Source organism: Sturnus vulgaris, chromosome 1, assembly GCF_052056855.1.
Source record: "Sturnus vulgaris isolate bStuVul1 chromosome 1, bStuVul1.hap1, whole genome shotgun sequence".
Classification (NCBI taxonomy): Eukaryota; Metazoa; Chordata; class Aves; order Passeriformes; family Sturnidae; genus Sturnus; species Sturnus vulgaris.
The window spans coordinates 60,877,043-60,900,146 of record NC_142243.1 but is presented as its reverse complement, the minus strand read 5'-3'; the positions used below and the strand labels follow the sequence as shown (position 1 = coordinate 60,900,146).

General features: G+C 38.2%; 1 protein-coding gene across 1 annotated transcript in view; it reads right to left on the bottom strand.

The window, feature by feature from the left end:
* Nucleotides 1–23,104, bottom strand: part of ITGA9 (integrin subunit alpha 9) — a 215,252-nt gene that overhangs the window by 31,127 nt on the left and 161,021 nt on the right. The window contains exons 22-26 of the mRNA XM_014877065.2: nucleotides 22,136–22,244; nucleotides 18,705–18,812; nucleotides 6,128–6,253; nucleotides 5,417–5,536; nucleotides 3,625–3,726 (exon numbers count right to left, since the gene is read on the bottom strand). Coding sequence (XP_014732551.2) covers nucleotides 3,625–3,726; nucleotides 5,417–5,536; nucleotides 6,128–6,253; nucleotides 18,705–18,812; nucleotides 22,136–22,244 — 565 coding nt within the window. The remainder of the gene's footprint in view (nucleotides 1–3,624; nucleotides 3,727–5,416; nucleotides 5,537–6,127; nucleotides 6,254–18,704; nucleotides 18,813–22,135; nucleotides 22,245–23,104) is intronic.

The window sequence follows — 23,104 nt, the reverse complement described above, 5'->3', positions numbered from 1 at the left end:
CTAAGATGTCACAGCTTAGTGTGTGGTTCTAAAGGCAAAGGGAAAATGGCAGCAAACCCTCCCATGGAGGTAGGAGCTTAGGAAGCAGCTCCAGCGGCAGACAGGAATTGCCAGCGGGATTTTGTGGGATCAGTGTTGCCACCTCCTGACACCTGCTGGACTCTGCCACTTTTGGAGTTGCTGTCTCAGGTCACTACTCCAATGGAAAAGGGGAAGGTTTGGGAAGGTTTGGGAAGGGAAGGTTTGGGAAGGGAAGGTTTGGGAAGGTTTGGGAAGGGAAGGTTAGGTTTGGGAAGGTTTGGGAAGGGAAGGTTTGGGAAGGTTTGGGAAGGTTTGGGACTTTGAGCAGTAACATGTGCTGCCCCGGCACCAGACCAGCTCTGGTTTAGTGCTGTTCACAGGTGTTGCAAAATTTACTCTGAAACAGTTTCTGATTGCAAAATGCAGATTCTCCACTTGCTATTGTTGCAAGTAGAGGCCAGAAAAGGCCAAACGGCAAGCCAAACTGGGAGAGAGAAACATGCCTGGGTATCCCAACTTTTAAAAAGCCCTGGACACCACCTCCCCATTCTGGTTTCTAGTTGCAGGTTCTTAAAGAGACAGTAACAATTTTGGCCATCGGCATATAGGGGATACAGTAACATTTTGGGATACCCGGGATATGCATTAAACCTGGAGTGACTGAGCTGGAAATAAAAGAACACGAACTCTATCTAGAAGGCAGGAAAGGTACAAAGGCTTGATGGAGCATATCTGTACATAGTGGACAGCACCAGACAGCAGCCTTATGCTTTACTGCCTTACACTTTACAGTGTGTTGCAGGATCTGCATACATTTTATCTGGGGTTGCCTTTTCATGCAGTCAGCTTTGCCTCCCCTCACTTTCAATACAGGAAGACTCAGAGGCATTTGAATAGTTTTGTTGTAAAATCTAGTTAATTCTTCCTTCCACACTTCCAAAGGCAGTCCTTTTGCTCCTTAAGAGCACTCCTCCTCTTCCTGCACCCAAGCAGTGAGCAGAAAATGTGGATTCTTCGATCTGGTATTTGCCTACTGTGTTCTCTTGGAGCTTGTTCTTGGTTTTGCTCGCAGACCAAGAACAAGAGAGCCAAACCTTCATGGAAACTCAAATGATGAAGAAAATAAAGTATGCCTCCTGAAAATATCCCATCAGTTTCAGACAATATATGCGTATGTTAATACCACTGTCATCACAGAGCCAAATCCAAACTCTGATCACCTTCTTAATGTGATTTGTCTAATATAAGAGCTCAAGCAGCCTATTGTAATCAGAACCAAAAATCACATAAAATCGTACCAAAGCCAGAGAAATTATTTTTGAGAATTGCACAAATGCATATATTTTTTAAAATGGGTTAATTTCAAAGACAGCCTACTATCCAACTTTGAGATACTCACATACACTTTTGTATCTCCCTTACAAATTGTCTATTGAAGTTTCTGACAGAGTTGGTGTTTGTATGGGTGGTCCACTGGTATTTCTTACACTATCATAAAAAATATCAGCCTTTCTTTTCCATTTTTTCTTTCTTTCTCCATTTATCTTCTTCACAGAGAGTTTGTACTCTGATACTGTACACTATAATGTAAAAGCACCAATTGAAATAATGGTACCTGGTCTTTAAGAACCATTTGAATGTGATAATAAGCTCACATTTAGCCATAGAAAGCAAAAAGCTTTTCAATCTGAGCATGATAAAGCGTCTAAGAAATGTTAGGGAACACTGTCATAAGCAGTCTCATAGGAAGTCCATGCACAACTGTACAGAAGGAGTTGCTATCCAAATGGATACAATACAGCACTCTCTGGTCAATGAAGAGTACAGGATGGGCTTTATAAAAGAGAGGAGTTTGAACGAAGACATTTTCTTTCTCCACCTCTATTTTCAGCTAAATAGTCATGGCTTGCAACAACTACTCTTCCCTTCTACATTCCTCAAGAAGAGAACACAGAAAAATTAATACCTTGAGCCAAGCCATATCTTAAATGTTTGCCTGAACATGATCCTGTGCAAAACATCCAGCAATACTGAAGCTGGCATATGGAAATACCATAAAGCAGAGAGGAAATGGCACTCACATAAGACTTGAAATTACAGATTAATGTTGCATGGCTACAACATGCCAAACATGCTCTTTTATAGCTGGGGCTTCCCAGGAACTGGAAGCAAGCTCATTTGAAGATCAAGAGAGCTTCCCAACACACACAGAGTGTGCTTTATAATGCAACTCATGGCTTGATGAAAGGTTTTCTGAGAATAGGAAAAGGACAATTTATTTTTTTGCTTAATTTTCTTTTTTTTTTCTCTAAGCATTAGATAGCAATGAAATACAGCAGAGATTGCATTTCTACAAAAAAGTATTTCTAAATGTTGAACATTAAAAAATGGCAATCTGACACGTTTTACAGTGTACCTATCATTCTTAGATATTCTAAAACCTTTTACAGTTGAAAGCATTTCTCACAGAGATACTGGCTTCTTCCATTTCAGTTGGGCTATGGGTATCACAGTCAGGTGTTGCTTCAGTCATTAATGAAATTTTGCCATACAATTGCAAGATGTGTTCTGTGCAAGATGCAGAACTAAGGAGAGGCCAAGCAATGCATTAACACTCAGGACTGCAGGCCACTTAAAAGGCACATTCCCAGCAATGGTTAACTATGTTTTTCATTTTATCTTCCAAGCCTATTGTATAGAATGGTACAGAAACGTGACAATGAAAATAAAACAGAAGGGGAAAAAAAAGTTCCTGTCATATAAAAGAATTCCTTTTTCTGACAGGTCTAATGAAACAGAAATTCAAGACTACAGTTACAGACATGATAGTTGAAGGATACATCTGGTGCAAGTATCTGGGTTTGCAAGCTGCAGATTAAGATACTGATTTAAATGCAGATTGACCCCCTTGTAGGAGACAAGAGGCTGTGAACTGGTGCCAGCCAGGTGGATGGACACTGAGACACAGCAGGAGCAGTGAACTGCCAGACTTTTGGATAACAAAAGGAAGGAAGACCAATGGCACCAAAAAGGTAGGAGACAGAGTAGGAACAGAAGATTCAGGAGGAAGAGGGAGATCAACACAATATGTGGTATCAGCTCGTATTTTACTTTTACCAGTTCAGCACAAAAAAAAAAATTAATTTCTGCAAGTTTAGACACCCTTTTGCATTTTCACAGCTCCCAAAATATCATTAACACTTCTAAATATTTCATTCTGGCACATGTGAAAAGACATTGCTGAGGTTTCAAGTCTCTTGTAGGTTTTCAAGGGAAATTTGAATTAGATTAAAGCAAATGTTAACCCTAAATCAGGACCTAAACCTAATTTTTGCATTAATACCTCAAGGGTATTTTAGCTAGTACAACACAGATCCCTCTGGTTTGACATAACATCATTCTCTCTGTTGACGTGGTTAACACAGAGAGCCAAATCACAAAAACACAGTTCACAGTTCAGAGTTCAAAAACACAGTGAAGTCAGACAAAGCCTGGGCACTCCTGTGGGCTAGCCCAGGCACAAATTCCAGTTTGTGTAGAGTTCTCAGTGATTTCCAGCCCACCAGGATAAGGAAACATTTCTCTTCAGGTTTGTGTACTCACTGTTTTTTCTTCTGGGCTCCCATTGGGCAATTCCACAACTCTGAGGTCATGGTCCACCTGCAACCTCGCCCTTGTGACAAACTGGATGACTGATGAACTGTCCTGGGAAGTAAAAAGAGGAAGAACTGGACTTAACAACAAAAGCAACAACAAAAGCACCAATCCTCCGGTCAAAAAAAGCACAACAAACCATCAAACATTTGCCAGTGTAATAAATACACCCAGATAATGCTTAGTGAAGGCTGGGCTGCACCCAGTTAAGTACCAGCCTGCTACAACTCTGCTTTGAAAATATATACTTTATGCTCATAACAGACAGATATACCTGAGCACATTATTTCAGATCATATCAAAATCAGGTATGTTAGACTTTAAACACATACTTTGTATTTGGTTTGTTAATGTTTCCCACATTTACCACAAAAGCAAGACAGAACATTTCCAAAGACACAGGCAGGCTCAAAATTCACTGTGAAAAGTGTTCCAATTTGTTTTTCAAGTTAACAGAAAAATGATACACAGAAACTGAGATAAACTACAATACATCCCAGGGGGAGAACTTCTTATTTGAATCTGTGCACTGCAAATGTCTTAATTACTCACTGTACAATTCCTCTCATTAATATGTATTTCTCCAATAAAACGCCTGGTACATTTTAACAGGCACATTTCAGTAAGATGCCATTTCAACTTACAGATTAGTCACTTGTATGCAGTTTGCCTTGGGAAGGGTACACAATAAGGAGAAAATGGCATGCACTGGTGACACTCAAACATGTGTAAACACTGTATGTCTTTTAAAGGAGTGTTGCTAAAATCAATCTTAGAAGGGACCCAGCAGATGGGATGAATCCTGGCTATTCCCAAGTCTGAATTTTCCAGAAGCATCTTTTGCATGCACTCAGTTACTTGTTCACATATTTCAGCATTTCTATAAGCATGTAACAAATACCTGAAATTTGTGGCCTTGCTTGTACTTCCTGTTTTCAAATACGAACAAACATTAACAGATTTAATGGTTTCAATTGGAAAAGCTCAGGTCTATTAATTACTTTAGCAACTGTTTTCTAATAAGGGCTCTCTCTGATGCTTTTAATCTGACAACTATGAAAGACAGGTTTATTTTAATAGGCTCATGTTATCAGCTTTCTCCTCCAATTATCTTATTCCCTCATAACCTTACAGCATCTTGCCAGAATTAGAGTCAGCATTTTTGTAAGTAAAGGAAAATGCAGTAAATCACAAAAAATTTAAAAGATTTTCTGTCTCATTCAGTGGCTTCAGAGAAGACAGAAATTAACTTGCAACCATTTGTTTCTTGTCACAAATGTTAAGCTCAGCATTAATGTGGTCATGATGCATCTTCTTTGAATAATAATAATTTGAAGTAAAAATGATAAAATGCTGCCACGTCTCTGTTTACACAGAAAGATAATATATACACCTGGTCACAGTTTACATTCACTTACATTTTTTAGAACGAACTTTCAGAAATCAATTCAATTTTCAGAAATCTCTAGCCTTAACACCATGCACACAATTAGGGGTCTCATTTGTCATTTTTCAATTTATAAATTTCTTAACTAAATTTATTTCTGTCTTAAGGGTAATGGGTAAGAACTAGGATTAACACCTCTATATACACTGTTAGTAAGTAGATCCATTTTCTTTGATAACGTTATTATTTTTCACACACTAGTAAAGAGAGGAAGAAATGCAAGTTTTGAGTTCATTGGTTCACATAAGCACAATTAAATTGGCATTGAAGGCGACCTTTAAGGAGACCATGTACCTTCTTGAGTATCTCAGTATTCAGCAGCATGTAGATACTTATATCACAGGACTCTGCTTTAGGTAGTGAGCTTAAGTTGCAGTGTAGAATTAAACAAGATCTGCCTGGTCTTTCACAGTCCTACAGGAAATATGGAAAAAGTTGTTAGGCAAAGGAGAGAAAAATTCAATGAGAAATGATAAATTCTGTGACAGCAAACACACCAGAAAACTAAGTTATATAGTAAACTGCTTTCATACAGCACTCCTGCATTGAAATAGCAACTTTCAAGACCTAAAGATAGCTGGGTACAGATGCCTGCATGAAAGCAAGCCGGGTAAAATTCAGTTCTCTGCAGAGCTGCTGAGCCAGGCAAGCATTCAGGACTGCAAGGAACGGGACCACAGCTGCACACGAGCCCTTTGTGTGGGCCAGCACCAAGCACAGTGCAGTGACCCACTGCCCCCATATGCCTTTGACAGAACACGGGAGCAAAGACTCTGGTAACCTTGTGTGTGCTGCCATGACAGCTAAATCCCTTTCTCCTGAACGTCCTGGAACTTTCTATTTGCTTTTAAAAACCCAACAATTATAATCACTAATGTCCCCCTGGCACATCATCAGTATTGTTATGTGTGCTCCATAAAGAACTATCTGCTTCAGATCTTCATGTCAAACCATGCAAAATGTTTTGTAAAATATGCTATATGTTCAAGTGATAACGATTCTTACCAATACTTTTCTGCCAGACTTCGTGAAAAAAGCAAATATTGTGTGGAAAATATTTTCATTCTCTTGAGGAACAACGCATGGGCTGTGGTTTCTACGGAAAGAACAGCTTCCTTTGTCCTGACCAACCTGCATGCACAATTATAAATCACAATTATTATTCTGAATTCATGAAATTATACAAGAAGGTCGAATTGGCCTGTCTGTAACAACACACCTAAATCTGAGCAAAATGTCTGGACTCCCATTAATAGTCAGAAGAAAAAATAACCACCGTGGGAGTAAAATAACCCTAAATAAAGTATCTGAAGTAAGCCAGATGAATAATGCACTGGAAGTGCTTTGACTGGATAGGATACAAATGTGCCTAACGTAGCTCACGTGTAGGTGTCCGTGTTCTACATGTCTGGAGATAGAGAAAAACCTCAGGAAAATAGATGTTATTACACAGCATTTTAAAGCAATAGTTGTCCTAGATATAGAGATAGTAGGGGGAGGTCAGCATTAGGGCTTACCCAAAATCTTTCTCTACATCAACACGCACAAGTTTGTTTATTGCTTCTTTAAGCAGAACCTGTGTGTTTTACCCCAGTTCAAAAAACGGGAGAGGGGCTTCGTGCCATTAAAAACGGGGGTCGGAAACATGGAACTCTCACTTCCATTCTTTGCGGGCTCTGAAGTATCCCAAAATCCCTGCAGCCGCTGCCGCGGGCCATTGCAGGGGAGGGGTCGGGCTTGCCCTCCACGCCACAAGGGCAGAGCCGCTCCGCAAGTTCCAGCCGCTCCACGAATTCCAGCCGCTGGCAGCAGCCGGGCCGGGCCAGGGAGAGCCCCTGGTGGGCTGCGAGGAGAGGGCAGCGCTCGCTGCTTTTGGACAAAAACTGGTTTTCCAGATTTTTATTTTTTTTTTGTCACTGTTTCCCGTTGGTTATTTGTTTGGCAGACGGGAAGGGAGGGAGTTTCGGAATAACACAGGCTTGTTTGCCATGCTCTGATCCTAGCCTTCAACTCCTGGAAAATATTTCTGATTTTAAAAAAATACATTATTTTGCAAAGAATTTACATTTTCAGAATTCCAATTCTAAACTAAAAATTTGCGAGGGGATGGTTGTCTGATGGATATCCAAACATTTTATAATATCTTTTCACACAGATTTGATATATCTATTATTAGTCATTTTTCATTATTAGAACAAAACATACTTTCACTATCTTGAATTTCTTCACTTTCACGTGAGGCAAACCAACATCAAGAGCAAAAGTAAAATCTTCCCACAAAAGTTTTTACTGACAATCATTTCTTTTTACCATGGTTGGGATGTTTCCATTCTCTAGCAATGTCTTGTCTTAGGCTGCAAAACACTTAACATCAATACACACATCAGGTTTTTTCTAGTTTTTACCTCAAAGGCACTTTTGTCAAAGTGCTCAGGCCCAGTGTAAAGAAAGGTAAAAAAATCATTCTGATATTCCCACTGTGGAATATGAGAGAGAGTGATTAATGCAGTAGCACAGCCTGTACTCAGATATCATGTGCATTCTCGAGCACCACTGGATGTCAGAATAGCCTTCAACATTTCTCAATAACAACACATTATTGCCAGGTGCCTCACTTAGACATCTGTAGCACTTGAAAATCACCACCTTTCAGATGGTTTTAAGTGGACATCCAAAATCCAAGGGACTGAAAAACCATTACTCGCTCCAGAATATACATATACGTGTGTGTGTATGTATATGTATATATATATATATGTGTATGGATATATTTGTGTAATCTATTGTTTTCAACATGTGTGCATATACAGGTCACATGCATAAATGTAGAGAGACAAGCCAGAACATTTGCACCACAGAGACTGTAAATGGCACCTTGCCTCTACGTGTCACCATAACTCTGCAAAGGCTAATAATATTACTAATCTGTCATCATGCAGAGTAGCAGAAAATCCCTCATATTGCCTGTTCTACCCATTCCAACCCACACCATTCTCTCATGTTATGGTTCTATAAATGACCACACACTCATTCAGAGAAAAGTTAGTCTCTAGCTTTGTTAATTTAGTGTAAGTTGCTCTCCCCTTGAAAAGCTTATGAACACGCTTGAGAGACCTTTAAATAGGACTGGGTTACTCTGCCAACTTTTTGTTGTCAGCACAAACCCCTAAATTTCTCAGAGACAAGATATAACCACTGGAGAAAGCATGCATGTTACTCCATGCTTTTAAAATGCTCTATCTGCAACAAGGAAGAAATTACTGCAGAATGACTTTAATGAATTTTGAATATTTGAATCTGAATTACTTTTCTCCTGCTACTTTATAGGTTGAGCAGAGGCAAACCAATAAAGTAGCCATGGTTTTTAATCCTGTAAGATTACACCACTCTTGAAAAAAAGTGGCAAGAGGACATTTCAGAGTGTAACAGCTGTAGGTAAAATATATCACATACACTTCACACACATCACATCCTAAAAAGCCTGCAGGATTTTTAATAGGGCTGTATGAGAACACCATGTTGAATTTATTGCATACACAGGGATCATCATCTCTGACTTTCCCTGAATTTGTAGGGACTTATGAGAATACTTGGGACTGGTTTGCAACTCCAAGAAGGATGTATCAGTGCAAAGGGGAAAAAACCACACATTTTCCAGGAAACGCAGAGGATAACCAAGGGCTGCCAATGAAGCCAGGTCACCTGGGAGTGGTTGGTGTTTCTAGGAGAGATAATACAGCTACTGCCTCAGCACATTTCCGTTCTGCTATCAGCTCTGTTTCCCACCTTCAGGGTACCTGCGACATCATCTCTGCCCATCTGTAGCTACTCTCAGAACATGGCAATTTCTAGCAAGCCTTTAGAGACTTTCAGAAATTGTTGGGGTTTGGTAAACTGTTTAAGGGTTTAGGCCACATTATCTGTAACATAAACTTCACATGTGAACTGAAAGCCAGTGGCCCCTTCTAGATTTAACCTCAACCCATTAACATGCATCAAAAGCAAGACCTCCCATTTTTTCAGGGCCCTGTATGCAGCACAAGATGTCAACCAGGGAGAAGGAAATCAAATACAATTTCAAAATGGGCTGGACAGGACAGTTGAGGACCAAGCACGAGAAGTGGATATTAGCAGCTGACATGGGGTTAAGAATGTGCAAGTGATAGGAGTCTATTGGAAGAATGAGACAGAAAAATGGAAGGAAAACTGGCTGTTGCTTCCAATAAATCATTATGTACAATCTCCCTGTTGCATTGTTGTATATAAGAAGCCAAGGGCTATTCCCATATTTAATGACTGACATTTTACAAAATAAATGGGCAAGTAAATGTGTATCTTCAGCTCATTCCTTATACTAGCAACACTAGATTTCCACTAAGGCAAAAGAATTAATTATGGTGTTAAAACTTACAGTTTCCAGACTCTTCCAGTAAGTCTGGGATTCCCCTCTTGAGCTAAATCATCACTAGGTGTGGAGGAGGGCTTGGAAGTCAGCAGAACTAAGCTGATACAAAGCAAGTATGAAGGTGGAATCCAGACATGAGTGCATGTGTTAAAACAAAACCCATATCCGACCTCAGAAAAAGTGTGTGGGCAAGTTCAGGGAAAACATCATGAAACACAAGATATTTGGAACAGCAATCTTACTTGCAGGAAACATGCTCAAGGTCTGAACACAGGCCAGTCATTTCACAAAATTTTTAGCATTGTTCAACTCTGTAATGGATGCCTTTCTCATCATCCCTGGGCTATACTGACTCCAAAGGACTAGGAGTTTAGCCATGGTCTGGAAATTGTTGGCAGGGAGTTTTTACACATTTTCCCCTGTATGCTTTTTTTTAACTGCTTTATTTATGTATGAATAACTAAGCAGTGGTTCAAGTTTTCAAACTTGAAAAATAAATAACAGATGCGTTTGTCTGTCTTTGTTGCTAACCATAGCACATTCATCCTAGTATTAGGGAAAAAATGCATGCAAGTACTCTGATTCAAAGATACTGATTCATCCTTTATTAGGTGAACAAAGAATTGATAAGCAGGGTTAATCTAACATGTCACACTGAGAAAAAAAGGGTACTGACAAGAAATTCCAGACAAGGTCAGACTTTCAACAGTAGACAAATAAGTTATGTAAATATGTTATCTGACTACTTGTGCCATATGCCAAGAATGTTTAATATTCACAGATAATGAAATACATTTGAATCAGAGCAGTCTTGTTGTTTCTGGTAATACATTTAAGAGCCACTGAAACAACAGAAAATAATTTTAAAAATTAACCCATTTTACACAACTCCTGAAGGATTTCAACTAAAAATAGCAATGATGGCAAGGAAAACCAATAGTCCACAGATCTAATAAGTAGCCTTACAAGACCATGAGAAGAGGCAAATGGAAACAAAGTGGAGATGCTAAAGCATTAAATCAGCTTAGAGGAGTACACCATAGTTCTGGCTTCTGCTCCTATAGATAACAGGAGAATGCACCAGATGCATGTTTGGCATAAGTCATGCGCCTTTAAATGTTTTTCCGATGCACTTAATATACAGCTCAATTAAATAATCAAGTTTGGTAAGCATGATTCTTGCAACATTGGCCTGGTCTTGGCCCTGCAGCCAATTTGCACATACTTAGCAGAAATTCCCAGAAGTACTGCTCTCAAGAACTAGCGATTCCTACCCAGTTTTGTGACAAAAGCAAAGATCTTCTCATATAAAGTTCCTGACTTACAAGACAGCAGATTCTTTCTTAGACAGAACTGTACATGCCACATGTACACAGTAAGAAGGAACACTGACCACTTGGATGACTTAACTGTCAGGTCCACAGAAGATTCAGTCCTAGGAATGAATGACCACCACCTTACACAAAAATCAGCTTACCACTAACATTCCTGTGCTCCTTGTATACTGGCCTCTGGCAGATGAAACCTGAGAAAGGATCACTGAGAAGTACTTTTCCTATCCCTATGATGAACTGTGAAATGTTTAACCAACATGTGAGACAACAAATAATTCTCAGGGTGTGTCTCTATTTAAAAATCCCCTGAGATCACTTGGCATTTGATGTGCCTTCAGCTAGGTTCTATCTGTCTATAGCATATCCTCTTCTGCAGCCTTACCTATGATGTATTAAACACAAATAAGCCCATGTTTGTTCTTTAATTAATTGTTGGACTTCCTCTATGGGCTGTGTTGATGGCAGGATGAGGAGCTCTGAAGGCTGTGCAGGTAAGTACATTCCCTGTAGGGCTCAAACAACTCCTGTGGGATGTTTCACTAAAGCAGATGTTTGAATGTATCAGAAAGGTGCCTAAGACCCGAACTCTTTTCAGAGGCAGTGGAGAGAAGGTAGGACTTTCAAGAGGATGATTTTCCTTATCCATGTAGACAATTGAAGATTTAAAGGATTATTTACATTCAAAAAAACTTCTTGGGGCATGGAGGAGATATATTAAGTTAAGGAGATGTCCTTTGTTTCCAAGACATCTTCAGAGTTTCCTCCAAGAAATGGTTTATTGATACTTTTGATACCATCTGGTACCTTGCAGAAGACTGGAATGATATGCTTTCAAAGCCAGGAGAGAAATCCAATAAATTATGCCTATTTTCACTTGATACATGGACTGGGAGGAAAACCCTTCTGTCACCAGATATGCACAGATACCATTGTTTTAAATGCTTCCTTGGTTTTTGCTTCCTTCATTTACACCACATTAGTTATAGAAGAGAAAGGCTAGTCTGAGAGTCAGAATTTAAAGCAGGACTGTGTGTTAAAAGAATTTACCAAGCAATTATTTTCTGAATTTCTTTCTTCATTGTTTTTGACAGGAAAAGCTTTGCTAACGGAAAAGCTTTGCCAATGGCGAATTCTTACATTCATTCCTTCAAAAGGAAGAAAAGAAATGAAAAAACATGTGTAGATTTTCTTTACATTCAGTATCCTTCAACTGGGATTGAAGCCAAAAGGAAGCTTACAAAAAAACCAACTAAATGTATTTTTTCCACACCTCAGTAAAACTCTTGATTACTACATGATTACTCCTGGTGATCTGCCAAACTTCCTGTTTCCTTCATCATTCTGATAACAGATTGTTTATATATCCATTATATTTCATGTCTTTCTTTATCTGAAATTTCCTTTTATCAAAAAGCAAATCAGCCATCTTTTTCAAAATTGGAATTCACATATTCAGCCAGAAAAAGTAAGAGCTATGGGCCATTCACAAAGTAGCAACACTCAGCTGACCCAAAATTGATTAATCATTAATCAAACAGTTGCTCATTTGAAAGACCACGATTTTCTGGGGGACAGTGTTGTAAAATTTCAATAACTAAGTAATTTGACAAATTTTACTTTCGTGTAGAAGCTAATCATGAGCAGCCCACAACTGGACAAGAATTGCTGTGGCCTGATTTAATAGATGGATCACAGTGGGTTTTTTCCTGTATTTCAATGGTCTTGATTTTATAGTATTCGACTTTCTTGAAAGACAATTACTTTTTTACATTCAAAATGCCTTTTCTGAGAACATCTTTAGAATTTTCAAAAAAATCCACTGCTTATACAAATACTATGTCACTTTCATTTCTAGAAGATTCGGTCAAAACAACTGGAAAATGTCAAAAAAATTGTTCAAATCTGGTTTCACCTTAAGACCTCAGCTAGGAAGTCACAGAAAACTTTCTTCCATGTTAAGAAGTTTTGCTCCATCTACAAGGATGCACTTAGCAATGCCTGAAAAGATTATTTTGAAACACTGGAAATTTGTGAGCTCTGACCAAGGTATAGCTTTTGTATTATAACGCAGATGGCAAAAATACTGGGGTTTTTTAGATTTATTTTAAGGTCTTAACTTAGGAAAAATCTTAATTTAATGGCTGGGCAGCCAGTATAACAATGGAAACTTAAAAGACATCAAAGTTCCTCTTTGCATAAAGAGTTTCAGTTCATCATGCTGACATCAGGAACTCTTTCTGAGCTGCTTTGCAGTCCTGCTCCCTGCTCCTGTCTAAAGGCAACTGTGCCAGACTGGACCACAATGTATGCTTCTGCCTCTCCTCACGGCCATCCTGGACTGGATGCACTAATTTCTCTTGCAAGGGACAGGGCTCCTGGGCAAAGCCAGATCCAGTTGATATCACTAAAGTGCTCTACACTGGGGGTGGGGAACACCTCCAACTGCCTAAGCAAAAATGTTTTGGAAAAGTCATTTAAAAAGCAATTAAAGTGAAAGAGGCAGGAAGGTCAGAAAGTGTCTGTACAATTTTCTGTTCAAATTTCTGTACAATACGTTCCCTAGAATGAATAATTTCCTCCAGTAATCTCGCTATGCCTTTAAATATGGTGCCAAAATATGTGTATGCCAATGTGTGTAAGCCATTGAAATGAAGAGACTACATGCAGGATGACTAACACAAAGGGCTAAAATAAATGTTGCTGTAAGTGCAAAATGTTCTTGTACAATCCTTCTGTGAAATGTGGCAACCAGCAGCAGCATGAATTGCTGCTGAAAAAGAAAGTTGCTGTACCAAACACTATCAGCAAATATTTCTGTCTTCACATGCTGGGACTGCACATATATGTTTTCAGGGACAAGACTTGAAATGTCAAATGACATAAATAAATAAACAAACCATCTACCAAAAAAAAAAAAGAGGTTCTCTACATAATTATATCAATATTCAGACTTGCCTCTCTATGTGGAGCATGTAGCTGTGAGCTTGACAATCTCAACATATGCCTCAAGGAATACTCATGCCCAATCAGATTTTGAGACCTTTGACCGTCCTTCTTAGCTCAGTTTTAGATTTTAAACACCAGCACTGCAGCAGACAAAGCAGCTTATTTCTATGCTGGAAGATAAAACCTACAGATAATTTTAAAATCTTAAGCGTAATTTCTGCTTATTGACTATATTTCTTTTACATTCTATAAGTGAAGAAAAACCTCAATTAGTTTGGGACCTTTCATGGAATGAGACAGCAAGCTTTAACTCTTCTCCCTAACTTCTTTCTGCTCCTTACAGACATTACTGTGCAAATGCAGGAAGAAAAATTACACGACTGCTATACAAACTGGCCTTAAAAAATGTAACCTGTCATCAGCAGCACTTGTAGCTCTGGGACTGACTCCCTTTAACTTTTTCTCTTTCAACAATCACAGGAAGAGATCAATGTTTATTTTACACAGCTTTCTCTAATGAACATGACAAGCGTTTCTAGAGTTCCATGCTCAGGCAGCCATCAACTTAAAAGGCAACCTGTAAAAGGAATTCTCTTTAATTCCATTAATTCATTCAGTTTTTCTTCACTTTTAAAAATCTTACTGATATCCAGCTATCATAAAGGCACAATCCAGGTCTCACCTCTGTCGGAAGAAGTGTGAAGTAAATATGCCAAACATAATAGGACAACTGGAGGACTTCTCTTTGTCCTTGCAAGAGGACTTTTTATTTTGCTTCCTAAACAGAAGTGATGGGAAAGGTTGGACCAGAAACTAGTGGCCTGGGCTAACTGGCCCATTTGAGGTTGATGGGGACAGGAGTCACAAGACTGAAGTTTAACCCATTTTTCACTCTCTGTAAATAATTCTCAAGATCTAAGTTTAGAAGCCTGGGGAAAATCAGGGAAATTAGGTGGTTTCTGTATTACCAGTGGAGACTGGCAAGTGCTTCTTCAGAGCTGCTTCTATGCCTCTCTCTCCATTAATTGCTAGAGTAAGAGAACATAGTAATTTAAATATATTCTATTAATAGCAATTACTAAAACAGCAATTACTAGACTTAGACATCAAGAGTTACATGGAAGGAGGGAGTTTGTAATCAAAAAAATAAAAAAACTGAAAACAGTATTTCTTTCCCTCTTTCTTCCAAATTCCTTTTTATACCATTGCCCAGATTTCAAACTCTTTCTGAAGAGACTGTCTTGCAGCTTACTTTCCAACAAGATTCTTATCTCAGTCATGGTGATAACATGTTCTTTTATATTCTTGGTATTGATTCACCCAAACAGCCTCTGCTTGGTCCCTTCAGAGGAGGGAAGAGGATCATCCAGTTCAAATAGACAAATTTGGTTTCTAACTGTTAATTCCTCACTATTGTATCTACCTTCAATGAAAATAAAATAAACCAGAAGTCAACAATCTGATCCAGTTCCGTAAAGCCAGCACCAGAATAATCCTGGAAACATTGTTAATTTATGAACAGCCTCAGGATATACCCTGGTTAATTTAGTAGGAATTCTCATTGTGAAAATCTTCTTGGTGATCCTAGAAAGCAGCTCCTTGGCTGGCAAGTCTGGTAATGCTTCCCTTGCCCTTGTGTATCCCTCGCTGGATACACAAAGGAAATTACTGCTCTTTCAGTTCAAAACCAAAAACATACACAAATATAATGAGCAGTGGTTTTCTTCTTGGAAGAATAGATAGTCAATGGCTTGAGGAGTGGAGAATATATCTTTGTATTAAGACTAACTTCTCTGCTTGTGTGAAGATCTTCTATGTCATCATCCATGTTATTCTATCACAACACTTTTACTAACAAGCTGAGGTATTTCATATATTATGCTTTTAACCTTTGCAAGAAAGCAAATACAAAAATACATAAAAACAAACTGCTACTAATTTGACTTAAGTGTTTCCAAAATATCATTTACCACTGCAGAATCTGAATATTTACTATGTAAAACCAATGTCAGAGGTGAAATTTCCTAGCTAAAATTATTTGAAATTTTCTAGTATCTTCTGATCATTAAAAATTTTTAATAGGGAGAAAGTCCAATTATTTTGGGGGTTTTTTTCCTAGTTTTCTTACAATTATCCATTTTCTTATTTCCTTCTGGCTTTTATTGTTGATTCATTCCCTTTATATATTGGGGGCTTTGTTGGGGGAAGTGCTGCAGAAACTGCAGTGCTGCTCCCAATAGTCCTTGAATTGCATCTGAACATCTCTGAGGCAGAACTCCAAATGTCAAAACATCTCTATGATCTGAATTAGTCTCAAACAAAATGTTAAAACAGCTTCTGCAATAAAGCCAAAAGCTCAGAATGTCAGGAACAGAGAAAGCATGAGGGCTGTCATTTCCTCTGAGAGCAGCAGATAATACTTCCTATTAACACCTCCCAGAGACACAGACTGTTCCAGTGAGCCATATGTGACTGTCTTCCTGCTATTAATTTCTGTGCCTGAAAGACTAGCTCAATCAACACAATATGAGGGAGTTTGCTCCTGAAACTATCTTGTGTGGTTTATGTGTATTTGAGACAAACTCCAGTGCTTTAACTATGCATTTTGACTCATAAATTTCACTGCCTCACTGTGTATCAGAGAAGTGGCAATAGAATTACTAGCTTTAAGATGAAAAGCATTATGTCATCAAATCCCAAGTGCTGTATCAACAGTGTATTTTATAGATAAATAACAATTCCTAATCCTCTGTGTTAATGACAGCTATTCTCAAAGTATTGTCAACACTGACAGCTAGAATGATTGGATTATAGGCATAAAGAAAATAATGACAGAAACACGTTACTATTACCTTCTATTACCTTACTATCTTTATTGAAGTGTAGATTCTGGGAATAAGCAAAATAAGCAAAATATTTTATGACTATGCTTACAAAAATTGCCTTGGAAAAACAGCTGTTGTAAACAATTTTCTAGATATCCTTTTAGGTTTCTTTGTTTAATTATATCTATTCTATGAAAAGTTGAAAAACTTAACTATTTTATTTATTATTTATTTTTAGTTCCCTTTTCAGTCAATATAAAGTCGCTGGGAGAGAGCAGTAGGAAAGAGAGCAGGATACCTTCTCTGTTACAATAATAAGACTTGGGATACATCGATTCTAGTAAGATTTGGAATACATTGGTTCAGTGCCTGGCTCTGACACAAATTTCCTGTGTGAAGTCAAGCAAACCTTTCGGTGTTTCAATTGTGTATCTGTCAAGCAATGATAACCAGTGCCTCAGACAGGATTTTCTTGGCTCATGTTTATTAACATGCTAGAGGTATTTAGAAAGTCATATAGGAGAATTCTACTGACCCTATACCCAAAATCAGTATTGAAAATTACTGGAATGCCAGTGTATCAGGCAGACATCTCTCATAAAAACATAGTGGCCTACTACCTGCAAAGAGGTTTCACAACAGCAGTTCAACATTTCCACAAAAACAAATTTCTAAGTACAATTCAGTCAAATCATGTGCAGAGAAATGCAACCTGTTGTTGGGGAAAACCAATATAACCCCTGCTAGCATTTGTTACCTCAGTGCTCAAGACCTTTACAGGATGACTGACTTTAGAGGAGATATCGACACCTGGGGAGACAAAATCCATTGAGGAGATTCCCACCTCTCTGGGGCTGCTGTGAACACGCCCTGTCTGTCCTGCAGCACACAGAGACCAGGGAATGAACAAGCAAATGGGTCGTGATACTTTGGCAGGCAATGTGCCAAAGGAAAGGTGATTTTCTGCATATAAAGCTGGACTAAATAAACATTAAAAGAAAATGCCACAGAAAATTATACATAGGCTGGAGAACTAATTAAGTCTGGTTGGTGAATTACTCTGTCTATACACTACTATTGCTTCATACAATATCCCCACATGTTTCTCAGTCATTCTGTCTTTAGTGCCCACCTGTAAGCCATATCTGTATTTATCTCATACCTTCCAACAGCAAAAATCTTGGAAACCTGCTTAGAAAGATCTTTCAGGTCTATATTTACACATATTCTCTGACACTGTTACCTACATAATGGGTAATACTTTTCAGCTAAAAGGCTAGAAAAGTAACCAAGAACATGAAAGTATACTTCCTTTCAATTATCCCAGAGAGCTGGTTTCATTTCACAGAGGCAGATTACTCTGAATTTCAGCAATAAATTTACCTCCATAGTAAGATTTCCATCTTTTGGCCACCACTGTGTAAATGATGACATTTTAGTGGTTTAACAAAGCCTTTGAAATAAATAAAGAAATAAATCTTAGAAATTTAATCTAAGAATCTGTCTACCACAGTTTATGTTTAATTTCTTTGAAACTGACACAAAGTCATCTTTAGAAAAGCATTGTGTTGAAAGAATAACTTTCTCTATTATTTCCATTTGTTAAAAGAACACTCAAAAAGAGCAAATTATAATATGGACTAGAGCAAAACTGATACAGATAATGTATTCAGACCTGATAACCACAGAAAAAAAACCCAAAACAACAAACCAGGGAATCTGAGTGAGCTCAATAAAGCAGCCTACTGATATTACATACACCATTTAATCTAATTTAATTTAAGGTGTGACTCATGGAAGTGTTCTCTATATTTCCTTCAGCATCAGCCTGACCTAGTTTCACAGCATTGTAGGAAACCAGGAACACACAATTTGTTGTCTTTACCCTAGGTGAGGGAGAACAGCCAACAGCTGGAGGGGTTCAGATACTTTTGATCTGGCCACAGAGGCAAAGAATCTTTGACTGTCTTAAAAAGCAACTGGTTCACTGAGTTTTGGTGAACTTCTTTTGTTTTAGTCATCAGTAGCTCTAAGTGCCTCTCTGGGCTTGAAGCACATCATAACATACTCACCATCATCTGCTGAATATGAAATATTTCTGCTCCAGTGGCAGAGAGGCGATTTGGAATTGAAATATCAAGAAAAGCTCCAGGAAGAGTGCTTGGTCCAGCATTGTAAACCTGCAAGAGAAAAAAATGAATACAAATAATATTGCACACTTGACTTCTCATAAATGGAAAAATACTGTAGATTCAGTGCTGGAAGTATAGGCACATTTGAAGAAATACAAGTACTTTGCAGGTTTTTCAATGTCTTCAGACTAAAACTTCTTTTTCAAGTGTCAGAATGAAGTCAAAGGATTAGCTTACCTAACAGTCTTCAGGCCCTGCTCACACATCAAAAGGAGAAGCAGTTTTGCAGGATAATTGCCAGTCATCAATACAAACAGCATAATACATCTATTTTGTATACAGAGACACTGCTAGTACACTGAGTGTTTTGGTAACAAAATCTTGAAGGTTATAAGAAATACAATTGTCTCAGTTAAAATTCTCATTTCCATCTGGTAACCACTGCATGATATTCTGCATATGTTTTCCTTATGTAGCAGAAGCCAAACACTTACTGTGACTACTGGACTGTGAGTTTTCTGAGTGAGTTGCCAGGAAATGCATGTGAACAACTTCCATTCAAGTTCTGGCATTTTCAATTAAATTACACTTTTACTGGAAAATATTAGCTTTCTATCACTCCCTGGCCCCCAAAATTTCAACAAAAACTCAAAGAATTTCCCATCTACCACCAAAATGCATCCAGTAAAAATTCCAAAATTTGTGGGGTTTTGCTGAAGAGAAATAATCCATGGATAAAATACAATTAAAGTAAGTTTTCATTTGTATCTACATTTTTTTAATTAGGAAAAATATATTCTGGTCTTTTCTAACAGCACAAATATAAATGCATTACAAAAGCATTGAAGCAAAACCATGAAGCCCATTACAATATTTATCCACATTGAGATATTACTGTGAAAATATGTAATATGCAGTTGTTAATTGTGTAAAGTACAAATACTAAAATCAATAGGTTTTCATTCTTTAAATACTGTTTATATGTGAAGAAATGCCTGACTGATAAACAGAACTAGTTTGCAATGCCAAATCTTCACAAAAGCCCTGAGGCTCCAAGCAGGGGGAGAAATCCCATTAGAATGAAGTATGATAAATGCTGCATGAAATACAAACATAATGCTTCATGTTAGACATTTTAAAAACTTTGATTATCTCACTAAGATCTCATACTAAGCTATGAGTTATTGCAGAAAAGACATTTTCTGTTCCCTTGTTCATATTGGAACTAGTAGAGATTTTCACATATAAAAACTGCTATAAAGGCCCATATTTTTGGAACTCATCTCTCTCTCTTGGTTAAGGAACTATTATTTTTCTCCATTTGGAGAAGTTAAATATATGGCAGGAAATAATCAAGCAAAGAATGATACAAACAATGCTCTGTCTATTATGAAGCTACCTTTTCTCTCTGATACACACAGTTAAAAGGTTTGCTCCATTACTGGAGAGAAGATGTGTGACTTGTTATAGTATAATTTTCTACTTCCATATGGAAAAAAAAATAATACTGCAACTGATAGTGTGTGCATGAGACACAAGAGCATTTGGTGGGACAAATGGTGGCACTGCCAATACATAGATTCTCTCTCTCTCTTCCCTGTTATCATTTTGCTTTACTGAAAATATTTATCTAGTTAAAGCACCAGTACATCCGTTTGTCATCTGGATCAACCAATCACTGCATATGAGGGGGGTAAGGGAAGAAGACCTATAAACCCCCAAGAAGGAAACCCGAATTGCAAGAATTAATAGCCTGATTCATAAAATCTTTTATGTCCTGAAATCCTGCTTTTAAGTCCTTCAGTAAATAGTCAAGGGCTCTTGACTGTGGGGGCTTAATTGGTCTGGATCACAATCTGCCCATGGAGGCAGACATGTTATTTGTTATGAGCTGAGTTTTCCGCCTGGGAAAACAGAAAGAAAAATAGCAAACCACTATTTTTCACAATAAATGAACCTACCTCTGCATGACTTATCATTCCCTAGTCCCACCTAGCGGTCAAAAAGGATTTGCAGGGCTTGTAATAGATGCAGTTACAGCAGAGAAACACAATGCCAGTTAATTTTGGCCACATCACAAGAGTTTCTTATAATAAACCATCCATGTACTTTGTCACATCAGGAACCCATCTAACTGCCATGTGAAGCGTAATATCTAAGTAACACTTGAATAGTGCTGAGATGCTATGAGGTATTTATTGAAAGCTTCTCACACCTGTCTTTTTAGTGTCCTCATCTCTCCCCTGTACTGTACTCCTCTCGGTCGCACTATAAATATTTTCATACTGGGGCATCTAGCAAGCCTGAATCCCTAGCACAGATATGTGTTTGTTCTCTTGGATAAAGGCTGCCCACTCCTTTGCTCAATGGCCATGCCACTAAAAAAACTTCCTCCTCCACTTTTAACCTGTGGCTTCATCCAAGATGTGGCACATAACTAGGGCTCCTCATCCAGCATGTGAAAAAAGTTGAAAGAGAAACAAATGGTAGGAGCTTTTTTCATATGGAAGTGAGATGCCATGTTTGCAATTCTTGTTATAATATATCCAGATAAAGGACATATACCATCCCTGCACATTGTAAATATAGTATCCATTCAAGAATGCATTGTACAGAATTGTAGCAGAACACTGCCTCAGTGGGGGTAAAACATCTCAAACTAAGCCCTATTTGTAAAAGTTACCCACGATGGATGGAGAAGGGTGGTCGTGCTGCCTTTGGTGTTAAAAACTGCTGAAGCTGGCTAATCAATCCCAAAGTTAAACACTCAGACATAATTTCCTGACAAAAACTGGTACCAGTGAGGATGTGACAGGTAAAGCTCCTGACAAAGGAATCAACAAGTGATAGATAACTTGTCTAAAGCTGTTGAGCTGGCACAGCTAGCCTAGAAACACACGAGTGACAGTTGATCACTTTATACTGTAAAAGCTCAGTCCCACTTTTTATCAGCATGGACTTCTAACACCACTTCCAGGAGAGAGTCTGGAGATTCTTCCCTTGAGTGGAGATGTCCCTCAAGGTTTCTCCTTGAGGCTGAGCAAAAGAGATTTGCCCACAGTTGTTGGTACGAGTGAGTACACCTGTATAACCTTTACACAAAAACTGTTGACCCAGTCAGGGCTAGGATTGGATCCAGTCGCACCTAGACTCCTCTCTGAGAAGAAGTTTAGAAAGCAAGGGAGTTCTTTCTGAATCTCATAACTCAGCAAGAGGGTCTTCTTTATAAACCTCATCCGAAGATTCCATTCTGCCCATGACTGTGATGCAAAATCATGCACAAAACCCCATACCACACTCAGAATAAAATAGATACAAAACAATAATGTGCTGTCAAGCAGGAAAGCAGTCAAAATAAGGATGAGTTTTACCTGCAGTGTGAAGTTGAGAGACTGGAAAAGGCATTCATGGTTTGCCAGCTGAACAAAGTTGGACGCTTCCACAGAATCGCCATAGAAAAATGAACTAGGGAAGACTTCTCTGTAAGACCAAGATACAGATATGGTAAGCAGAAACTGTGACCAAAACGAAATATATTTGCGTCTAGCTGAATTGTGCCCCTTGCTTTCGAGTCATGTGAAATTCTATGGGACTATTTTACATTAATTTATTTTTTGTGATTTGATTTTCTCTTGGCAACATTAGACTACACAAGTAGCATCTCAACTGACCTGGGTTAACATGCAACCAACGAAGCAGATTTCTTTTCATTACTTATCCCTTTTTCCCCTTTCCTGTCACAAATCCTCCTCTCTGGGGTCCCCCGCCATGGATGATTTGGATAAGTCTCGTAGCTTGGATTAACAAAGGAAATCATTGCACTACCAAGTTAATCTGAAGAAACAGTATCTAAGAGGAATACTGTAAGCTACATATAAACTAAAGTAATATTTCAATTTTATCTAAAATTTACATAGCATTTCTGGAATAAACAGTCAATTATCTAAGTTTTACTACCTTTATCATTAACAGATGATTAAAGGAAAGATTACAGGGGGATACCCTGCTTTCAACTAGAGTGGAGCAGTCCAAGTTTCCTCAACCACTCTTATCATCTAATTTCACAGTAAAATGCAGTAAGATTTTATCAGAAATTACTTGGAAGCACAACTCAGTACCTGAAAATCTGCAGAAGAGGACTAGGAGTGCTTTAAGCATCCTTTATGTCTCCTTCTAATCTCAGGCTTCTCCACTGTATGGAAAGGGTCCTGGTGTATTTTCAGACAAACCTTAGTCCTTCCTACTGCTTAAAACTCTGCTTCCTTCCCAGGTTGTCCTTTGGAATCAGAGCACTTTGAGACAGGATTTTAAGCCTGTTTAGGTACATTTCCTTTTTTCCT